This window comes from Vespula pensylvanica, chromosome 5, assembly GCF_014466175.1.
Source record: "Vespula pensylvanica isolate Volc-1 chromosome 5, ASM1446617v1, whole genome shotgun sequence".
Classification (NCBI taxonomy): domain Eukaryota; kingdom Metazoa; phylum Arthropoda; class Insecta; order Hymenoptera; family Vespidae; genus Vespula; species Vespula pensylvanica.
In genome coordinates this window covers 231,459-251,264 of record NC_057689.1, presented here as the reverse complement: position 1 = coordinate 251,264, position 19,806 = coordinate 231,459, and the positions used below count along the sequence as shown (strand labels likewise).

General features: G+C 46.1%; 1 protein-coding gene across 10 annotated transcripts in view; it reads left to right on the top strand.

Moving 5' to 3' along the window:
• Positions 1 to 19,806, top strand: part of LOC122629176 (agrin-like) — a 235,541-nt gene that overhangs the window by 35,812 nt on the left and 179,923 nt on the right. For 3 of the 10 annotated variants that reach the window (XM_043812288.1, XM_043812290.1, XM_043812285.1), the window contains exon 1: positions 11,403 to 12,711. The exons of 3 other annotated variants lie outside the window; for them this stretch is intronic. Coding sequence is in view for 2 of the 7 variants with exons in the window: in XM_043812296.1 (XP_043668231.1) it covers positions 12,696 to 12,711 (16 nt within the window). In the remaining 5 variants the exon portion in view is untranslated. Of the gene's footprint in view, positions 1 to 11,396; positions 12,712 to 19,806 lie in introns of those variants that run through there. 4 more of the 10 variants (XM_043812296.1, XM_043812295.1, XM_043812291.1 and 1 more) reach the window with 3 other exon arrangements.

Sequence of the window (19,806 nt, the reverse complement as noted above, 5' to 3'; positions counted from 1 at the left end):
TCTCATTCGCTTTCCTCCAACCCCTACTCGGAAACCTGGCAACTACTTGTTCAACTAATAATCGCGCAGGATTTCTAAAGTGAAACTTGCACGTGTACCGTCCTCTTGTTTCAGACGCGTGTGTCGCGATAGCGCAACTTCGACGCATTCAAATTCGAAAAGAACGCGTTTCATAAGCGAAGAAAGGATTTCTTTGTTCGAGACGAGGAATGCGAAATCGTCTTTCGACTCTACGTCGTTAGAGCAGAGACAAAACCGTACGTATTAGTTTCCTAGTTTCCACCCTTTCCTTCTTCCTCCTCTCGAGTCATCGAGAGTCGTCGCAGCGCATTTAATTCGAGCCAAGGTTTATAGAGACGACTCCGAGGAACAGAGAAGGGTTAAGTAACGAGCTTATCTCGGAAGTATTCGACGTAACTCGAGCGAAGGAGAGCACGAGATCCGAGGGCAATCTCCGATTAGAGACAGGAAGACGGGATAGAAGACAGTCGTCTTTGCTCCTGTCTCCGATGACGAGCTTTCTCTCTCTCTCTCCCTCTTTCACTCCTCCTCCTGCGCGAAGGAGACGGCAAACAAATGCGAGGAGTCGAGAGATTGAAATTTATTCCTTTCCCTCGGTGACTCTTTATCGATGTTCTATCGATTTTCCCGTTTCCTACACGCTTCTCGATACAATCCCATTGCTACGGAAAGTTTTTTCTACTTTTTTTTTTTTTTTTTTAGCAGCTTCCCAACTTTTCCTTTTCGTATCGACTTTCGTTGTGTCGGTTTTCGCAGCAACGGAAAAATAGAATATCCTTCTTAAGGATTATCGCGAAAAGGCGGTGGGTGCCGGCGAGCGAGACATGGGATAAGAAGAAAAGAGAAATGGAACGATAGTAGAAAGGGAAATACGCGGTGGGAAGTGGTAGGAATATGGTGAAATAAAAGGAAAAAGAAGGGAATTGGTGGAATTTGATATCGATGCGGCATAGCTAGAAAGTAAAGTGGAAAAATTCCATCCAGTCAGGTGAGTTCGCGGTAGGGAAGGAAAAGGGTACGGTGCGACGACGGGAGGAGGTCAACGTTGTCAATCGATGCGATACTCGATGGGTCCGTCGAAAGTCAACGTACGTACGAAAGGACAGACCGTTTGTTCCGATATCGACGACGCCGACCGAGAAACATCGACGATGCATTTAAAACGCGTAAATTAAAATTCTTTTTCGCACAGTTAATCACCTTAGAAGGAAAGAACGCCGAGGGTATTTCGCGAAGGAAATTATTTTTATTTCCATTGTTCGCTCACAGATCCGCACTTGCGTTTGCTCGTACGAATGGAAAGAGGAAAACGTCCTCGGCGGAATTAAAAACATTCACTCCGGTGGAATAAAAAACACGACGCCGAGAAGAGACCCTCATAAGCCGGAACATATTCCGCGAAGCGAGGAAAACGCCTGGCGAGGAAGTAAAAAGCTTGAAAGCGAAAGAAGAATAAAGGAGGAGCGGAGGAGAAAGAAGACCTCGGCGTTCACAGGGAATCAGCAGTTATTTTTTAGCTCCCAGGGAAAATCTCCGATGGAATCAACGCTCGCAAAGAGACATCGCGCGTTAAACGTCGTCCTTCGCGCGATCGATCCACGTTACCTCATTATCGAATTTATTATCGCATCCTCGAGATATTGCAAAAAATATCGAGTGATCGAGGAGCGCAAATCGAAATCGATCGAATCGATGGAATCGAAGGAAAGAGAGACACAAGGCAGAACGCACGCGTCAGATTACCCAAACGACCAGTCAAGCTGACATCGATGCGGTGGAAGGGAGCCGAGCTTGCCGCGTAAGCAGATTACGTGACTGTGTAATTGAATCGGCATTCTAAATGGTTGGCCACTAATTAAGAAGACGATCGATCGATTATCTCGTATCGACGTACGTGGAACGGAGGAGCGTCGTTAACTCGAGGCTCTCTCCCTCGTGGCGATATAACCGTGACGGTGTAGCGTCGAGTTCGGAATCGGAACACGTTCGGTGGCCACCGTGTAGGGGGTTTTGCTTCTCTCCGCGAGCAATCCTCCTAAGTCCGTTATCAGCGAACCCCAGCTCCCGGATGCTCCGAGCTCGGTTAACTGCCGATTATTGCCGGCAGCATAACCTCCGATTAAAATCAACCCTTCGACTCGTGCTTAAAGTTTTCGTTACAACGTTTTCGATCGCTCGTCGATCGTACCTGCTCGATTGTTTTTCGCGCTCGTTGAAAAGAGGAGCCGACGCGATTTTAGCCTCTCCCACCTCTTCCTTCCTTGCTCGCCAGGGAGGCAGAGAGAGAGAGAGAGAGAGAGAGAGAGAGAGAGAGAGAGAGCTTTTTCGAACGACGCGTAAGCTACGCGACTCCGACGTAATCAGCCCTTTTTAACTTTTCGACTTGGCGTCGATACGTACCCGTGTAAGTACCTACTTACGTACACCTACTTACGTACCCAGCTATATCTCGCTTTCCGCGAGAGCGCTCGCGCGCCCGCAACCGTATTTTTCCTTTTCTCTCGAGATTAACAACCGACGAATCTCTCTGGTTTATATAACGGTTGAAACGCGGTTGAAATATTGAGGCGCTAAGCTGGGCGTTTAGCATTTTTCAGAGAAGATTATGCTTCAAGGTGGATTCGGTATCCCGCGGGCAGACGGGCTTCCAAGGGATTTAAGAGGCGGGTGATAAATATTAAAATAACAATTTGAATTCCACTTTCGTTCTAGCACCCCCGCTCGAATCCAGTGTCGACCGTGGACGACGGGATCGAGGGAGAAGAAGGGAAGGCTTTGCTTACTTTGAATTCATACAATAATCATCTTAGGTACTTATTGTTAGTTCGTTCGCCCGTTCGTTTGCATAATATTCGCTGCTTTCAAACGATTCTTCGTTAGATGCCGCCGGAAGCTTCGCGCCGATGATAAATCATCGAAACTCGAAGGACCGAGGATATATTCGTCTTTAGAAAGGATTTCTGTCCCTCCTTTCTTTCTTATCGTCCGTAACGTAACGAGTTAAAGGCTAGTCAACGTCGACTCCTCGTCGCTTTGTTTCCAGGATCCTCAAACGCGATACTTTTGTACTGTATATATCTCCGAACGGTATCCACCGGATTAATATTTTTCCAAACCGATAATAGCGCGATTCAATAATGCCATCGTATAGCGTCGAATGACGTTTTATATGTGGCAGACATCGATAATTCTCCGATATTATTGACAGAAAAGAAAAATAATTAATAGCCTACATTTACTCGTACGTCCGAAGATACCGCAGAAATAGTCCGCATCCACGTGCACACACACGTTCGTCGGATCTCACATCGACGAAATTAATTTTTCAATATCACCGCATGTAAAGCATTTATTTTAAGAAAGGACGTCATTCACGGGCCAACGCCGATCCCGTTGAAGTTTTCACTTACTACTGCGCGAATACACGAAGTTCGTCCGAGAATCATCGATAAAACGGTCGAAGACTCGAAGTTTCGACAAATCGTGCGAGCCAAATTGCGATCGTTCCGTTTGCCAAATATATTCGAACGTCGGTGTTCTCAGAGCGCACGCTCGAATACACCCTATTACACCGCTTGAATCTACTCTTAATCACGTGTATATCGCGATTCGTACGGGACATTGAACTCTCATCTCGCCCGTAAGACGATTCGATAAAGTCGTCAGAGTAGAAACCCATTTTGAATCCGTTCACGTCAAAGACGATTCGCGAATTGCTACTCGAGAATAAAGCTTGTCGTATAATCGATATCAACGAACGCAACTCGTACCCATAGGACTCGTGTTTGTATTTTAATTACAACGTATCGCTTCGTTCCACGAAATTATTCTACGAGGCGGAGAAAAATTACGGGAAAAATCGCGTTAGATTTCGATACGCGTATCTACGTTAAACATATGATATAGCTGCGTGTAGAAAACGACGAAAGGGAAAGAGAAAGGAGAGAGAGAGAGAGAGAGAGAGAAAACGCAGAGGTCGCGTGAAACGGCAGAAGGAAAGAGACGAAAATGGTGGTATAGCCCGAGAGCCGCAAAGCTAGCAATTATTTTTTGTGTTTCGCGCACTCTTTCGCGCGTTAAAGCGACTGCTTGGACGCTTGGATGTCACGTCGAGGTTCGGTGAAGGGAAACGGCGGGTAATGTTGGCGGTGGTGGTGGTAGCGGTGGTATCGGGGAAGGAGTGAAAGGAGAGAAGGTACGTGTAGGAGGTGGAGGAGAAAAGTGGGAGGGTGGACTGTTGGTCGGTGCACTCGCGACAAAGGCTAATTGCAAAGCGCGGCTGAACCCCCGTCGCAAACGGGAACAAGCCCATATTACGTCGGAACACAGTCGTGCTCTCTCTCTCTCTCCCTCTCCAGCCCATTCGACCCTTCCTTTTCCCACTCTTGCCCGTTTTCTCTCTCTCTCTCTCTCTCTCTCTCTCTCTCTCTCTCTCTCCCTCTCCCGGCCGCACGCGCTTTGTCCCGTTTCTCTCTCGGTCGTCCTTGTTCTCTTCGGCAGCCACCAGCACGGTGCTAGTAACGACGGGTCAAGCGATTTCAGGTTAGGTGTCGCCTCAAACTATGCCTGCTCTCGTATGGTAGAGAACGGCCTGACCAGGTACTAGTAGCTTCCTCTTGCTCCCTCTCGCTCTTCATTCTCGGTATGATACACGCGCAAAGCATTTGTGCACAATGGTGCGCGCAGGTAAACCTCGGTCGAGAGACCACATCGCATACAATTTCAGCTTGAGCGCGAATCTCGGACGGCCCTCTTTCCATCTCACTCGCACGTCGCGTAAAAGCCCATTTCGCTCGTTGGATGCCTAGCTCGCACGCTGACCGATACACTCTATAAATTGCTTACGTGCTCGTGGTCGATGATTTTACTTCGATCGAGCGACGAATCGATAATAGGAATCTCATTTTCTTTTTCTACTTTTATTCATCTTTACGTTCTTCGAAAAGTTGGCTACCCTATAGAGATTTGCAAGATGCACGCACAACGCCATACGTATAATAAGTCTTTATAATAAGAGAAGCGGTCGGAAGAATAGACGCTTTTCAAAAGTACGAGAGAGGGAGGAGGACGAGAGAGAGAGAGAGAGAGAGAGAGAGAGAGAGAACTGACGATTCAAAGAGATACGCTACGAGGAAGTTTCTTTCTTCTTCAGAAAAGTTTTTCTTGATTTTTTGTTTGTTCGAAGGAGACTGTATTTATACGGAAGTGACGAGTCCGAGGAAATACAATGTATATCCATATACCTAAATGTAACAGGCAGATCTTTTTCCCTCGGAAAGTTACCTTGGACGAATCGTGCTTGGTAATTGAACGGGCAATTGAAACGATCTTTATCGAGGTTCTTACGGTATGCGCTCACGGAAAAGGCAAACTTGTTTTATCAAAAGTTCTTCTCAAACTCTTGCCTTTTCTCCTTCGAACGTGTCAGAATCGTTCTCAAGAGCGTTCTTTTGGTCTTCCCGCGAATGAATTTGTAATTAATCGTTTAAATATTGATTGAAGTAATGATTCCTTGCTGGCAAAAGAAAGAAAAATTCATTTACTTCGAGGATACTCGAGTCTCGGAAAACAATGATTCTCGTTCGTCAACGTAATTATCGTTTCCATTCCGGAATCCATTTCTTTTTTAAGAAAAATATCAAAAAGAATCGGTCGAAAGCGCGTTTGACGGTGACAATCTTCGCGTAAATCATTGACTCCGTTCGCGTCGGTAACGAGCGATGGGTAAAAGTGTCGGAAAGGATTTTGATATTCTTCGACGTTGCACCCTGTCTTCGTCTTTCGCCGTTGCTTCTTCCCCTTTCTTTTTCTTTTCCTCCCTCGAGATAAAAATATCGATGCGCGAGCGATAGTCGATATTACACATAAATACCTGTATAACCTTTCGCACAAAAGACGCGGAGCACGAAATTGAATTCCTTTTGCTCTCGGCATCCTCGTGTCTCCGGGACACGGCCATCTTGAAATTCCGTGGTATCGCAATATCCAGCAACGTCGTGACCTCGCATTGTAGAGGAACATGGAGGAGCGTGTATAATGTTCTCCCTCTATATATATATATATATATATATGTATATGTATATATACACACATATATATATCTCTTACAAATATACAAAGTACATACAATGTCGAGTATTATTTAGTCTTCGAACAAATTCTGTCCAACTCAACTTCCGATCTCGATCTTCCAAATATTTTTTGCTTAAAATCTTCACTATACTCCGTAAATAATTCTTTTACCATGTCGCTGAAACACTCGATTACACGGTTCTCCTCGATATCGCCCGTAGTTATGTTTGTTCGTATCAAAGGCCGCAACAAAGTTCGACGTACATATACGTAGAGCACCGCGGGGCAACGTCCGCTTAATTCGATGTATATTATCTCCGCTTAAAGCGGTGGATGGTTCTTTTGCGCGCGTGCTCGGCATAGACGCGAGCATATAAATCCTTAAGCACCGAGCGAAAGACAATCTTGTCGCGTTCTCGGCTTGTTCTCTCTCGTTGGAACGTTACGGCCACAAAATTACATTGTTACCTCGCCTCGGCGCCTTTTCTCGTTTTCGCTGCATAAGGGAAAGAAAAAGAAGAAATCGAGGTACGAGGAGATGCCGTCTCGCTTACAAGAGATAAAAAGGGGTATAAGAAAATTACGAAGGAAAATGCAATGATCAAGGTTTGAGAGCCGACGAAAAGAGCATACGGATATGGATTTGTTGCATTTTCCTGTTTACGTCGAGGTTGCACGGTCGCGACGATAGGAAGGGTGCTCGTGGGAAAACATATCGATCCTGGCTGACGTTCGACTCGGGAGAGAGAAATTCGAGCTTTCTTTGGTGCACGATCGGCGATTCTACGAGGTGGATGACGAGACAGATTTCCGTGGGAGAACGGTGTCTCGGTTTTGTTTGCATAGAAAGTTATCTTCCTTCCACTCGAGGCAGCGTTCTCCATGGAAAAGGCCAATGAAATTTGGCGTTGCGCGAACTTTCGACTGGAAGTAGAATCTATGCACGTAAGTCCGCGTACGTGTGTACGTTCGAGCATCCTATGCATCGACCACAATCGATCTCCTGGCTATTCGTGTATCGTTCTGAATGCGCGCGCCCATGTAGAAGGTACTTAAGATAAATTTTCTTTAGATAAACGGATCGGTGCTTTCGTGGCCGACTAGCCGACGTTGCGAGGTCGCCTTCGCCCTCGCGCTCGCTCTTGCCTATGCGCCGTTTGTCATCACGCGAGTACATTCCATTTATGGAATTTGTCCACGTAATATAGGCGAGTTATCGTCAAGAAACGTCCGTAATATTTTATTTTCCGGTAAATATCGTTATATTCCTCGGGACTTCGATGATTCGTCGTGGTTTGGTGTCTGCTATTTATATGTATAAAATTCGTTCGTTTTGCGAACTCGACTCGTCGACGACGACGACGACGACGACGACGACGACGACGTTCGATAAAATACTCGCGGAAAGGAAGAACATCCAAAACGAGTTTCCACGACGAAACGAGGGCAAAGATAATTCGATCGTATCGAATTCGACGTAATAACGCTCTTTCGTAATTGGACGTACGAGGTATTCGACGTGGATAGAGACCTACCTGACGGATTTGCACTGCCAAACGTTATTTCGAATTTTCAACGTTAAAAATGACGAGGTTCGTTCCGGAGTACGGCGAACCTCATTCATTATCGGCGTTAATAACGAGTAGAATATTATATCTTACGATGATTTTCGAAGAGGATTTTCACTTTTATCGCGAGAGAATTGAAACAAGATAACGATCGTGACCACGAAGCTTCGCGCTCTACCGAATTATATTCAATTACGGATTTCCCTATTTTCTCCTACCGAACTATTACATCGATGAAAATGCGTGTCTTGGAAAACGTTTTAACCAAATTCGAACGCGTTGTAACTAACGCACGAATAAACTCGAATCGAATCGGCGATTCGCGCGAAACTTGAAAGATGGCCGAGTATCGACGTTTCGAGTTTAACGCTCGAGACGACGCCTCGAACATCTCGAGTGGATGATCTATCGCGGCAAGACAGGCAAGTTGCACGAACGCGGAGCGAGAGAGATTATGACGAGCGAGTGACGGAAAGGTGCTTGTGGATGGGTTAGGGAGCGGTTGTAGAGAACAAGAGACCGAATGGTAGAGATTCGATCTTTTAGAAACGAACAATAATGGAACGGAGGAGAAGCAGGAAGCGGACCCGCAGCAGTTCTACCGGATCCCTTCAGGCACGTTCGACTATTAACCCCACCGAGATTCGAGAACACTCGCCGACCGAAACCATCGTCTCTACTTCTAACCCCTTCTAGGATATCCGAACGAGACTCCCAGCCGGCATAGCGTCTATGTAATAAGGCTGAATTCGAGACGGACATAGTTTCCAATCTATTCGTTCTACCCTCTCTCTCTCTCTCTCTCTCTCTCTCTCTCTCTCTCTCTCTCTCTCTCTCTCGCTCTGTCTATTTTCATCCTCTGCCTTTATTCTTTCGCTCTTTCCCTTATTCCCTTTCAACCACGATCGACAGATCTTTTTCGAATGCACCGGGACACATCGAAAGAAAAAAAAGATTGGACTTATTTTCTCTCGTATCAACGATCGCGTATGACATCGCGAACGAGGTCACTCTCGTCGTTTCGGTGCCGATCGAAAGTTCCGTCCTGCGGAATTTCGGCGAGCGTATACGCGCCGAGAGGAAGGGGTCGCGCGTGCCCAGCGGACAGTTTGAAAAACGACACGGCACGATACGCGTTACTGGAGTAGTGTACCGGGAAATGAGACACGGAGGGGAGCCTACCTACGGAAAGGGTTGCTTTAATGTACGGTCAAAGAGATAAGGGAGATCCATACATAGATATCTATTATTACGACGGCACGGATCGTTATTCAAGGCCTTATGCCGGTCACCGGAGAGTAGGAGTCACGAGTGAGATATAAAAACGTATAAATGATCTCAAGCTGCATAATTCGCCTAATGTACCTCCCTTCGTTTTTCTTCTTCTTCCTTTTTCTCTCCCTCTCGTCATTCTCATTGTACCTCCGAAAGAAAGCGTAAACTTTTCTTTTTCTCTTCGTTCGAACAGCTTATTGTTGGATTAAACGAGCCAAAGGAGAGAGGAGAAGCCTTCAGAAGTAAAAAGAAAGAACGAAAGGCGAAAGGAGAGGAAGGGAAGGAAGAAAATAACCATAAAGCATAGATAGCGGTACTTTGTTCGCAAGGCTCATCCTTGCGGTAAGGCTAGAAGGAAAGAGAAAGATAAAACTAGGAAGGTAGAAACGCGTAAGAGAATATTTCTACGGGATGTGCCGGAAAGCTATTGCCAATACCTATAATTCAGACTTAGCGTATTATGATCGTATCCGGTAGAAACGAAGATACATGCCGTACGTAGCGTCGATCGTCGAGGTTCTTTTTGCCTCTCTCTCTCTCTCTCTCCCTCTTTCTCTGTCTCCGTCTCTCCTGGTATGCTCGTGCCGTTTTCTAGAAGCTAGCACTATGCGGATGGCAGCGGCACGTTTCGACCGGCATCGCGTCGCATTCCTACGTAACGGTGCGAGTGTTTGTGCGCGCGCGTGTACAAAGTTCTCCAACTTGGAATTTACCGTGCGTGCTTACGCGAACGACGGTGCACCTGGTCGCGGATACCGAGGGCGCGAGTCGCAACGAGAACGCGACGGAAACGTAGACGAGAACGAGGACGAATCCGTTCGTGCGAGAGAGAAGAATCTCCGAGTGAAAACGAGCGACAAGATGCGGAGCTCGCTGCTTTGCCGCTATGATACAGTTGGTAAAGCCTGGTTAAAGGCAAACGCGAACAATTTGCTGTAATAATTCGATAACTGATAATAGCGGCAATTTGATCGAGGCTAAACGGATCTCTCGCGGCTCGCCGCTACCTGCGTTATCTTGATTATCGTTATTGTCCGTACTCATTAAGTGACCTCGCCCGATGGAATTTGGCTCGCTTTGCAGGCTCTTTGCGAGCCGACCTCCATACTGCGTCCTTTCGTCGTTCGATTTTTGTCGAAAAATCGAAAAGATCTCGAAAGAATTTGTTAAAGGCCAAATTCCTGAGGAACGAACTACCGCATTCGTGGCAATTACTCCGTCTTGGACTCGTCGTGAATAGAAATCCAATCGTGGAAAAGAAATCCAAGAGGTGGAAGCAAAGGTAGAAGCAGAGAGGAAGGATGGATCGAGTTTTTCGCTGAACGACTCGCAGAGCGTACTCGATTATCGTTGCGAAAGCGATAACAAAAGTTGGGAAGGATCGCGCGTTTCTCGGCTACGATACTGATCTTTTTGCTTTTGCCCGCGTTGGTAGGAAGAAGTAGTAACGGGGCAACGCGACGGCATCGTCGAGCAAGGTAAGACGCGTTGCCAAAGTTCGACGGAAGTGGTTTCGGAAGTGATTGATCCCCTACATCGAAATGGGGGTAACGCTGGAAAGTGAAGAAAGTGCGAGAAGGCGAGGAAGAAAAGGGGTTGGAAGGTACGGAGCAAAGACGAGAAAGAAAGAGGGTGGGAGGAAGAGAGGGAGAGAGCAGAATCAAGACGGCGTATCCGCGGAGAATCGTTGACTGCATCGAGAACAACGATTCGATTGATTTATCGTGACTGACGTTAATTAATCGAAAACGACGTCAATGCATTCGAGTTTTCACCGATATATCCGAATTCGACGAGACCTCGAAAGACTGTAAAACGACCCTTTTGGCTTTTAAATCTCTTACGGATCTCGCGACGAATCATTAAGGATTTGTGAAAGATCGATGAGAGTTTCGTATCGCCTCGAATATTAATACGTACGAATAAACTTGGTCGAGAATCGTTCGTTCAGGGGGAGGGGGGGTCCGTTTCGAGAAAGAAAAATCGATGCTTCGTCGTTCGAGAGCTTCGAAGACGTTGGACCTAGGAGATAAAACTTTGCATCGTCGAGAAGAGAGAAAGGAAAAGAAAGTTTTAACGACGCTTCGAAAGGTATACTTTTATTAGCTGTATTAATCGAGGCAGAAGAAAAAGTATTCGCATCGTAGGAAGAATCGAAACGAGTCAAGACTATTTTTTTCTAAATACGTCAAATCCGTCGAGCAGAAGGAAGTAGCACGAACGTCAGGTGGAAAGTATACGCTCGCGATGCTCCTCTTCGTCCGGCGATTCACCTGGCGCACGCGCCGAGTGCTCCCGCCCTTTCGCTTCCATCCCTCCGCGCGCATGGTCTCTCTCTCTCTCTCTCGCGCTCTCTCTCTCTCTCTCTCTCTCTCTCTCTCTCGTTCGTTCGTTTCAACCCCGAAGAGTACCTCCTGCCCCCGTGTCCCCAAGGAAAAGAGAGCGACGAGGAGGAGAGGAGGGGCATTGGAGAGGGGCGAAGAGACACGAAGAGGAGAACCGACGGAGACGAGTCGAGTTTCGGGTTTGGGCTCGCTCGACGCTCGAGCCGTGCTTCAGTCGGCCGGCAAGCTCGCGTGCCGAGCCTTCGCGTCCCGTCGGCGACCTTTATCGGCTTCGTTTTCCTCGTCGCTCGTCCCTCGTAATCTCTTCTACCTTCCGTCTTTCCCTCTCGATCTCTCGAGATTTCATGGATAAACGTTCCTTCGCGTCCTCGATCGAATGCCGCCACCCCTACAACTAGGAAGCACCGTAAACCATGGATCGATCTCCAAGGGACATCGGGAAGCCTTCCACGATGAGAACTCGAGATCCGGATTAGTCGCTCGTTGGATCACGTTTCTTCTTTTCCGACGACGACGAAGACGACGACGACGACGAGCGAGCGAGTTTCTTTGATAATCCTGTGCGCCGAATATCGAATATTTTCGGATACTACGAATAACGAGAGTGAAAGGTGAAAAGTGAACGAACGATCTCGCAGTGGTCATTTACCGACGATCCGAAATAAATCGAATGTTCGACGACGAAGAATGCTTCCGTTTTCCCTCTCGCGAGACGCTCGCTCGTACGACGATGTACATTCGCCGTTGTTTCTCGCGTCGAATAGGTTCGAGGGGAGAGCGTAAATGACACGTATCTCGAGACGATAAAAATAAAAGGAAAAGAAGAAAAAAAAGACGGACGTACCTCGTTGTCGCGAACAAATCGTTGTCCGCGGGAATCCCCGTGCTCTCGTAGAGAGAAAGAGTGGGAGAGAAAGAAATATAAGCGTTCTCGTTTCGCGAGTTTTGCGAGCGTGGGATCGATATACGGAGGTCCCAACGCGCGCGATAGCCATCGCGGTCTCGTGGCGGGGCAACGTTGCGTCGCGTCGCGTCCTCGAAAAAACGATCGCAAATCCTGAGAATCTCGACGTTCGATAGGATCGCATCTTCTCGAGAAATCCCGTATCGAACTGTTATCGTCCGTTCTTGGAACGTCGGACGAAGATCGAACTCGCAAAAAGTTCGTAATAAGCGAGTTCGCGCGGCCGACCTACCTTTCGACGACGAAGAAAAGGGAGAAGCGTTCCGTTGCTTTTTTTTCGGTGCCTCGACGAAGAGCGCGATCGGTGAAAGGAGGGAAAAGGAAGGAGAGGAAATGAGAGGAAAGGAGAGAGAGAGCGAGTGACTCGTCGAGCCGTTGCCCGAACGGGCTGGTGGATCTACCGCACGCGTTAATGAAAGGGCTGCGCCTTTGCCGGACGCGAACGAAGAAATGACAAGGGCGACAGGTAAATATTTGTTGGCATCGTGACCCGATGATATCGCCATTCGGAGCTGCACGTTTTCCTTTTTGTATTTTTCTTTTGGTACCGCGTCGCGAGATAACGATTGCGTCGTGATCGATTTTACGACAAAATTACATCGCACGCCGGTCTCCTTTTATTTTTCTTCGGAAGATCGATCGCTTTTCGAGACGCATCGGAAATACGTTGGGTATTTACTCGAAAGTTTGACGCGAGAGGAATACGTCGGTAGGAAAGTTTCTCGAAGAAACTGAGAAAAGCAATAAAAATCTCGCGTGTACGTTCCGTGACGATTTGTAGCGGGACTAGGTTTTTGCGAGTTACGTTCTTGTGCGAGGAATCACGTGACCGAGAGTTCCAGAGAACGACGATCCGTCTCCGATCCTTTTTTTCTTTTCCCTTCATTTTTTCTCAAATCGTCCGCAAGGAAGCCAACTCGCGTCATTCTGGAGGATTCGTGCGTCCTCCTCGTCTCCGTTCGTCGCGTATCGTGCATCAACGGCAAATATTTGGAACGGAGATACACGCCGGAAGATTAACGAGAGAGGGATCGCTTTTTACCAGCGTGTTTCGTTCGATGTCTCGTTACGTCATCGTTCGTTCCGACGAAACGTCCGGAGAAACGGCGTCGTCGCTCGTTTACCCCTCGTTTCACTTTCGAAACGTTGTGAGAAGTCGAAAGCGCAAAACGTCGAGATCGAATTTGCTTTCGGACGTTAAAGATCGCGTTCTCGTAATCGAGCGATATATCGCACGGATTTGTCCTCTTCGAGGATCTTCGATCGAATAGTTTTTCGAACATATAACGTGATTAACGATAGAAACCGCGTTGTTATCGATCACGTACGATAATCACGTTCATCGTTTTCATCGAAATCTCGATGAAACGTTAGTAAGCTCGGCTATCTGCCGGTAATTCCGTGCTTTGCCTGTCTTAATCGCAGGAAAGTTTACCCCGAAGCTTACACCTGCTGCTTAAGTTCTCGCGATCTCGAGAGAATCGATTGGCACGGTATACACCATCTCTTTCTCTTCCTCTCTCTCTCTCCTTCTCCCCGTTGTAACGATGACGGCAAAGATAAAGTCCTGATTGGTCTGGAAACTTTGAAGGGAACTGTAATGAAGCTCATTGGAAATTACTCGGTGGGCTCGTTATCTATGATCGTACGAATGTTTGACTCGCGAGTTTCCGACGATTTAAAAGGAGTTATTGTTGAAGGGTGTTGATAAATGTTAATTAACGGTGCTCGCTGCTTTTCGCAGTGCTATTGAATGAAAGGAATTATGGAGTAACGAGTTTATTCGAATCCTCGAATCACACGCGATATTGTGTTCGTAGCTATCGACGGTTGTAACATTTTTGTTGCGAGCGCGCATATATATATATAGTTTTTTGCGTCTTAAAACGTAATCGCGTCGCGGCACGAATCTTTCGTTATACGATTAATCCAGGTTTTAATATTTTTCATAGATCTCGCACGTACGTACGTACTCGTACGCACGTATGCGCGCCTTCGTCGCGCTGTTAAGGACCGTTGGGAATAGCGAGCGCTGTCATTATCGTCGGCGTTTGCCCCGACGCAAAGAACGTCCTGTTTTTGAAAGAAAAGTTAAGAGTATTAATTATGCAAGTACTTTCTCTCATTCATCGAGAAAGAAAAACTGTAGCTCGTAGAAAGCGAGAACGAGAATGACGGCGACGTTTCGTAGGGCTTCTTTTGCGGCAAGTAGTAATATCGGCGTTTCGTCGGACTCCACCGTTTTCTTGTTCGATGGATAATTAATTACTCGCCTTCCGTCACTTCTCTTTTCTTTTTTTCTCTCCCTTTCATTCTTCGCGTATGCCCTACCAAAGGTACTTTCTCTCTTTTCCTTGTCGACTCTACTCGACAGGATCCTTTGTCCATTGAAATCGTTGGTTGGTTCGCAGCGTTGTCGTTATGAAAGACTCGCGAACGGTCACGATTACCGGCGCTACTATTATTTCTACGCTCGAAGGAACAAAAGAATTAATGACGTTTGTTTTCAACGTATTATAATAGCGTTACTTCCATTCTCAGCTATTATTCGTCGATATACGTTGAATCGTTTCTTTTTTTTCTTTTTTCTTTTCTTTTTTTGTTTTTTTTGGAGCTCTTTGGTTCGTAGTACAAACTTTTAATTCGCATTTCTCTATCAACGTCGTATCTTTCTCCCCCGTTTCGCGACGTTGGCACGAATATACGATAGCGAGCTGTCGAAAAAAAACGTAAGGCCAATAATTTCGTCTTTTCTCGTATTTTACTTCGCTCCTTTAATCTCCCATTGCGTCATTCTTTCGGGATTCTCATTAGCTCGCTTTTTCTAGCTTTTTATCTTTGTCGAAAAAGTGCTCTCCTAGGGAGAACCGGCACGAGCCTTCATTCGTACGGTGCGCACTTTTCATATCTACTTTCTTTCTCTTTCTTCCCTTTCATTCGACATTGGACTGGCGAATGAAAGAACACTCGTATGCGCACATTATTTCATCATTTTAATGTCCAAAACGTTTTCGCATATTGCATGTAGTCCTTGTTTTCTTTATTTCAGAACTTTATTATTTTTCATCTTTTATCTCTTACGGTAGGATTATTCGACGAAACAAATGACTTTTTCAACTTTCGCGACTCCGATATTCGTCGCATCGATCGTTTTTTTCGAGCCGTCGTCGTCGTGGTATCGCGTACGCACATACGAGGTTATACGCGGCCTTTATGCTATAGCCTCGTAAAAGAGAAAGACGTTGGCGATTACTTTAGCCCGTTCGAGAATCGAGTCGAGTCGACTCGAGTCGACTCGAACTACGATCCGTCTACTAGTTTTATTTCATAACGCGTAGAACAAAATCTATCGACGAGAACGACGTTCGTCTCGTTAAAATAAAAGTTATCGTTTCGTAGACATTAACTTCGAAGGTCCGACCGTTTTCCGAGAAATTAAGTGGGTCATTGTGCCAGCGGCTCTTCCGAGAACCTATGTAGGTCAGCGACGTTCGTATGTAGAAAGCTCGTAGTACCGAGACACTTTTTTTTCGCGTCTATCGCGACTCGACGAAGCTATACCGATTCCGAGAATTTGCATACGTGTGTAAGTAAATACGTATATACTCATGTGCCTGCAGCAACTGCGTTAAGAGGAATGATCTAGTAAAAGCACTTAAATATACACGATGAATCCTCGAACGGATGCTTTTCGGATAGAAACGAAAAGGAGATGCAACATAAACATATACTTTTACGTAAGCGCCTTCGATCTCTATTCCTCTTTTTACGCGTTGTTTGCACGCTATATTATCGAATAACGCGCAAATACGCATAAATTAGAAATTACGTTTCTAACAACGACGAATCGATCTTTGCTCCTGCCCAGAGATCTTGCGTTAGTCAAAATGGTGCTCTTTCTCCACTCTCTGTCTCTCTCTCTCTCTTTCTCTATTTCTCACTACGTATACGGATGGGAAGTTTCCGACACGATTTCGAGGAATTATCCAGGCTAAGAAACAGGAACTGCGTTAATACTCCAAGAGTAGGGTACTTGTTAACGGCAACTCGTAACTTTGGATGATTACTCAGAGCTGTAATTGGACTGCCCGAAATCTTCGGACGCCGTGTGGTGTAACTTGACTTACGAGTACCACGGACATCGTCGTCTGAATTACATCTAAACGCGTTACTCGGCAATACTGTACTATCGTTATTCCATCTTCGTCGTTCTAATCCCTTTCCATCGTTCACCGAAAGAACTTTATACCGCGAGCTTTATGAATACGACATCTGTAATCGTATCAAAACGACGTTTAACGTTTTCACGATATTTGTTACGTTATTCGCAAACGATTTTTACGGAACAAATAAAAATTCGAAAAGGTACGCTTTTTCGAAATAATATCTTAAATCTTTTTTGTCGAGTATTTTTTTTGCAAAGAGCTTCATCGAGTAAGAATGAAACTTTGATAAAACTCTGCTTAATCCGATATCTCTGGGATTACTTTTTCGAGCGTTCGAATCAGCTTTCGTCGAACGGAAAAAATGCCGAGTAAGAACGATAAAATTGGAACGACGAATCGAATATTTACGAAGTTACGTATGAAACAATAACATTTTGCCTAAGAAGATAAAGATGAAATAAAATCATGCTATAACGAAAACGTCTGTAACGGTATTTTACCGCGAAGGACTGTCTCTCTCTCTCTCTCTCTCTCTCTCTCTGTACACACACGGAGCGTGACGTTCGGTCTGCGTTTAGTAGGAAACGCAATTCAAGGTACATTTAAGATAAATACCTTACTCCTCCTGTAGCGCCGCACCTCGAAGCGGCCACAGCTATCAGAGGAATCCGTGCACTTTCAATTAAAGTGACGCAGTCCCGCTGCATTAAGAGCGCTCGAGGCTACGGACCTGTTATAGCTTCAATTAAGGGTCAGAAGATGCGGAGAGAGAGGGAGAGAGAGAGAGAGGGAGAGAGAGAGAGAGGGAGAGAGAGAGAGAGGGTTTACTGGCTTTTGCGCTTATTTCAAGGCTCCTCGAAAGGAATACGGGCCACGTCCACCATGAGCACTACGACGAAGACGTCAACGATGAGGTACAGTTGCCGAGAAGGAAAAAAGGGAGCATCTAAAAGCTCGACAAAGTTTCATTTAAAAAGCTAATTAACTTATCCAATTACCATCCTACTCGCGTCGGCGCACTGCAACCGTGAAAAAGGACGATGACGAAGAGGAAGAGGTAGCTGCATCGAAAAGAGACGGCGAACGTTCTAGAAGCTATCGGTTAAAACGGCTCTCGGTGGAATGTCACCCTCTTTATCTCAGGAAAATGGCGGATAAACGAAAAGGCCTTGCATCGAGAGGGAGAAAAAGGTAAAAAGGGGAGGAAGAAAGGTGGAGGAGAAAGCATCGAGAAAATCAATTTGGTCGCAATCGCCCGACCCTTTACGATCTTTTACGTTTAGTGCTATATTCCGTAAGAAGAACAAGTTCCTTAAAGACACAAAGGATCTTCGTATCCTCTTTCCTCTCGAAACAGTTTTCGGTCCTTTTTCGACGATATACACGTTTTTCAAAGAAGAGAGATGTAAATACCCTGCTCAAAAACGAACGAAACGAACTTATTCTTGTAAACGCGTATGCGCATTTAAGCTTCCTCTATTATTTCATCGTAATTAATTCTACCACGTTGTCCGAATGCGGGTGATGGATTCGCATACGTACAGGGACCTGTAATATACCTATCTCTCGTACATATATCCACATATTTACTTTATGTATACGTAGAAGGGAAATTTTTCTAACTCGATCCTTTTGTACGCGTATCGCTCAAATAATAGCGGCGTAAACTGACGCGCTGCCAGGATTTGTGGAATACGTATCTACACGTGAGAAAATATCGTGTTTGCTTTGCCTGATCAAATAGAAGCACGTATATACAGCTATTGCGCGGGACTACCCTCCCTTTTATGAACACTAACACACCGAGGAAGGGCGAGCGAATGGGCCTCGGCACGAGGTGTAAACGTTCCCTCTACCGTTCGCGATATTTCCTCCGTACACCTGCATTCCCATAGAGGAGAAGCGATCCCGATCCGGTTGCCGATCGCGTAGAGCCATGTTCTAAATTTCCCACCTTCTCTTCGACGAATATTCCCGAATGCTTAGAGACGCGCACCCTACATACCCGCGGATACGATGGAAAAGCGGCTCCCGTAGTCGCGCCATTAACCTCGTAGTCGGGCCAAGACCCGAATATTCCGACCCGACACTTTGACCCGGGCACGTCGATATCTCGTAGGTACACGCGCGGTCACCTCTGACAGAAGGACCGGCCGATACCACGAATTCGTCCTTCTCCCTTCGACTCGAAGTCGTTTGTAGAATCCGAATCTTCTTGTTCCACTTTGGACATCGTTTCTCCCTCTCTCCTCTTCTTTTCTCCCTTTGGTCTTTTCATCCTTTCCAACGTTTCTCTCGCTCTTTTCCTTTTGCAAGCTTGCAACCATCTTTTTCCCTCGTTTTAGATCGAAAATATGCTTATAACGCGCTTCCCTTTTCGCGAGCGATTAGTACGCTCGAACGCATCTTTGACCCTGGAGGCTTCGCAAACCAGCTTTTCTCTCTTGCGCCGCCATACTACCTATCCTTCTTTTCTTTCCTTTCCTTTCTCTTCCTTCGTTCCTTTCCCCCTTTCTTCCTTCCCACTTTCTTCTTTCCCCGTTCCCCAGTACTTTTCTCTCACCTACTTTTTCTCTCGTGTAAATTCACTCGAACGTCATTGCGAAGTACTCTTTTTAAAGCGAGATCGCTTTGTTATCTAACGATTACGCGCTCCGCTGCATTTGCATTAATTGCCACAGGTGCGCGCGCACGAAACAAAGATGTTCTCTCTCTCTCTCTCTCTCTCTCTCTCTTTTAGGTTCTATGCCTTCTGGAGATGACGTTCTTAACTGCGTACCGAAGGATTAGGTATATAATCCCTTATACTTTCCACTTCTTGCGAAATCTCCTTACTCTCTCTTTCTCTCGAAAATCTCTTTTACGGGTCTTAGGAATCCTCGCGTTCGCTCATTTTCTCCCTTACGTTTCTACGAATCGATTCCTCGGCTGTCTCTTATATTTTCTTTTTTCTCTTTACCTATATTCGATACTACGGAGGAAAACGAAATACGTATGGAAGGTTTGTCATTTTCTATCAAATCTTGCTTAGAACCAAAGCAAATGAAAGAATTCGCGAAGGGACGGTAAAGCAATTTTGGCGGGTCGCGCATTTGGGATTTACGGAACGTTTTTCTATGTCACTGAATACGAATAGCGTGTCAAGAGTAACAGTGACAAATATATACCCTTCTAGGCGCAGTTTTCTTCTCATCCCGATCACGCGAGCCCTTTGCGCGTAGGTACGCGATTCCGCGTCTACGTCTCGTGGCATTTAACTCGCGTAGCTCTACCTCTCTCCCTCTCTCTCTCCCTTTCCTCCTTTTCGCATCGGCAGGAGAGAAGCAAAAAATTGACAACCTCTAGCGAAAGAGTATATACGTGTATACGAGAAACACAGAGAACAGAGATGGAGA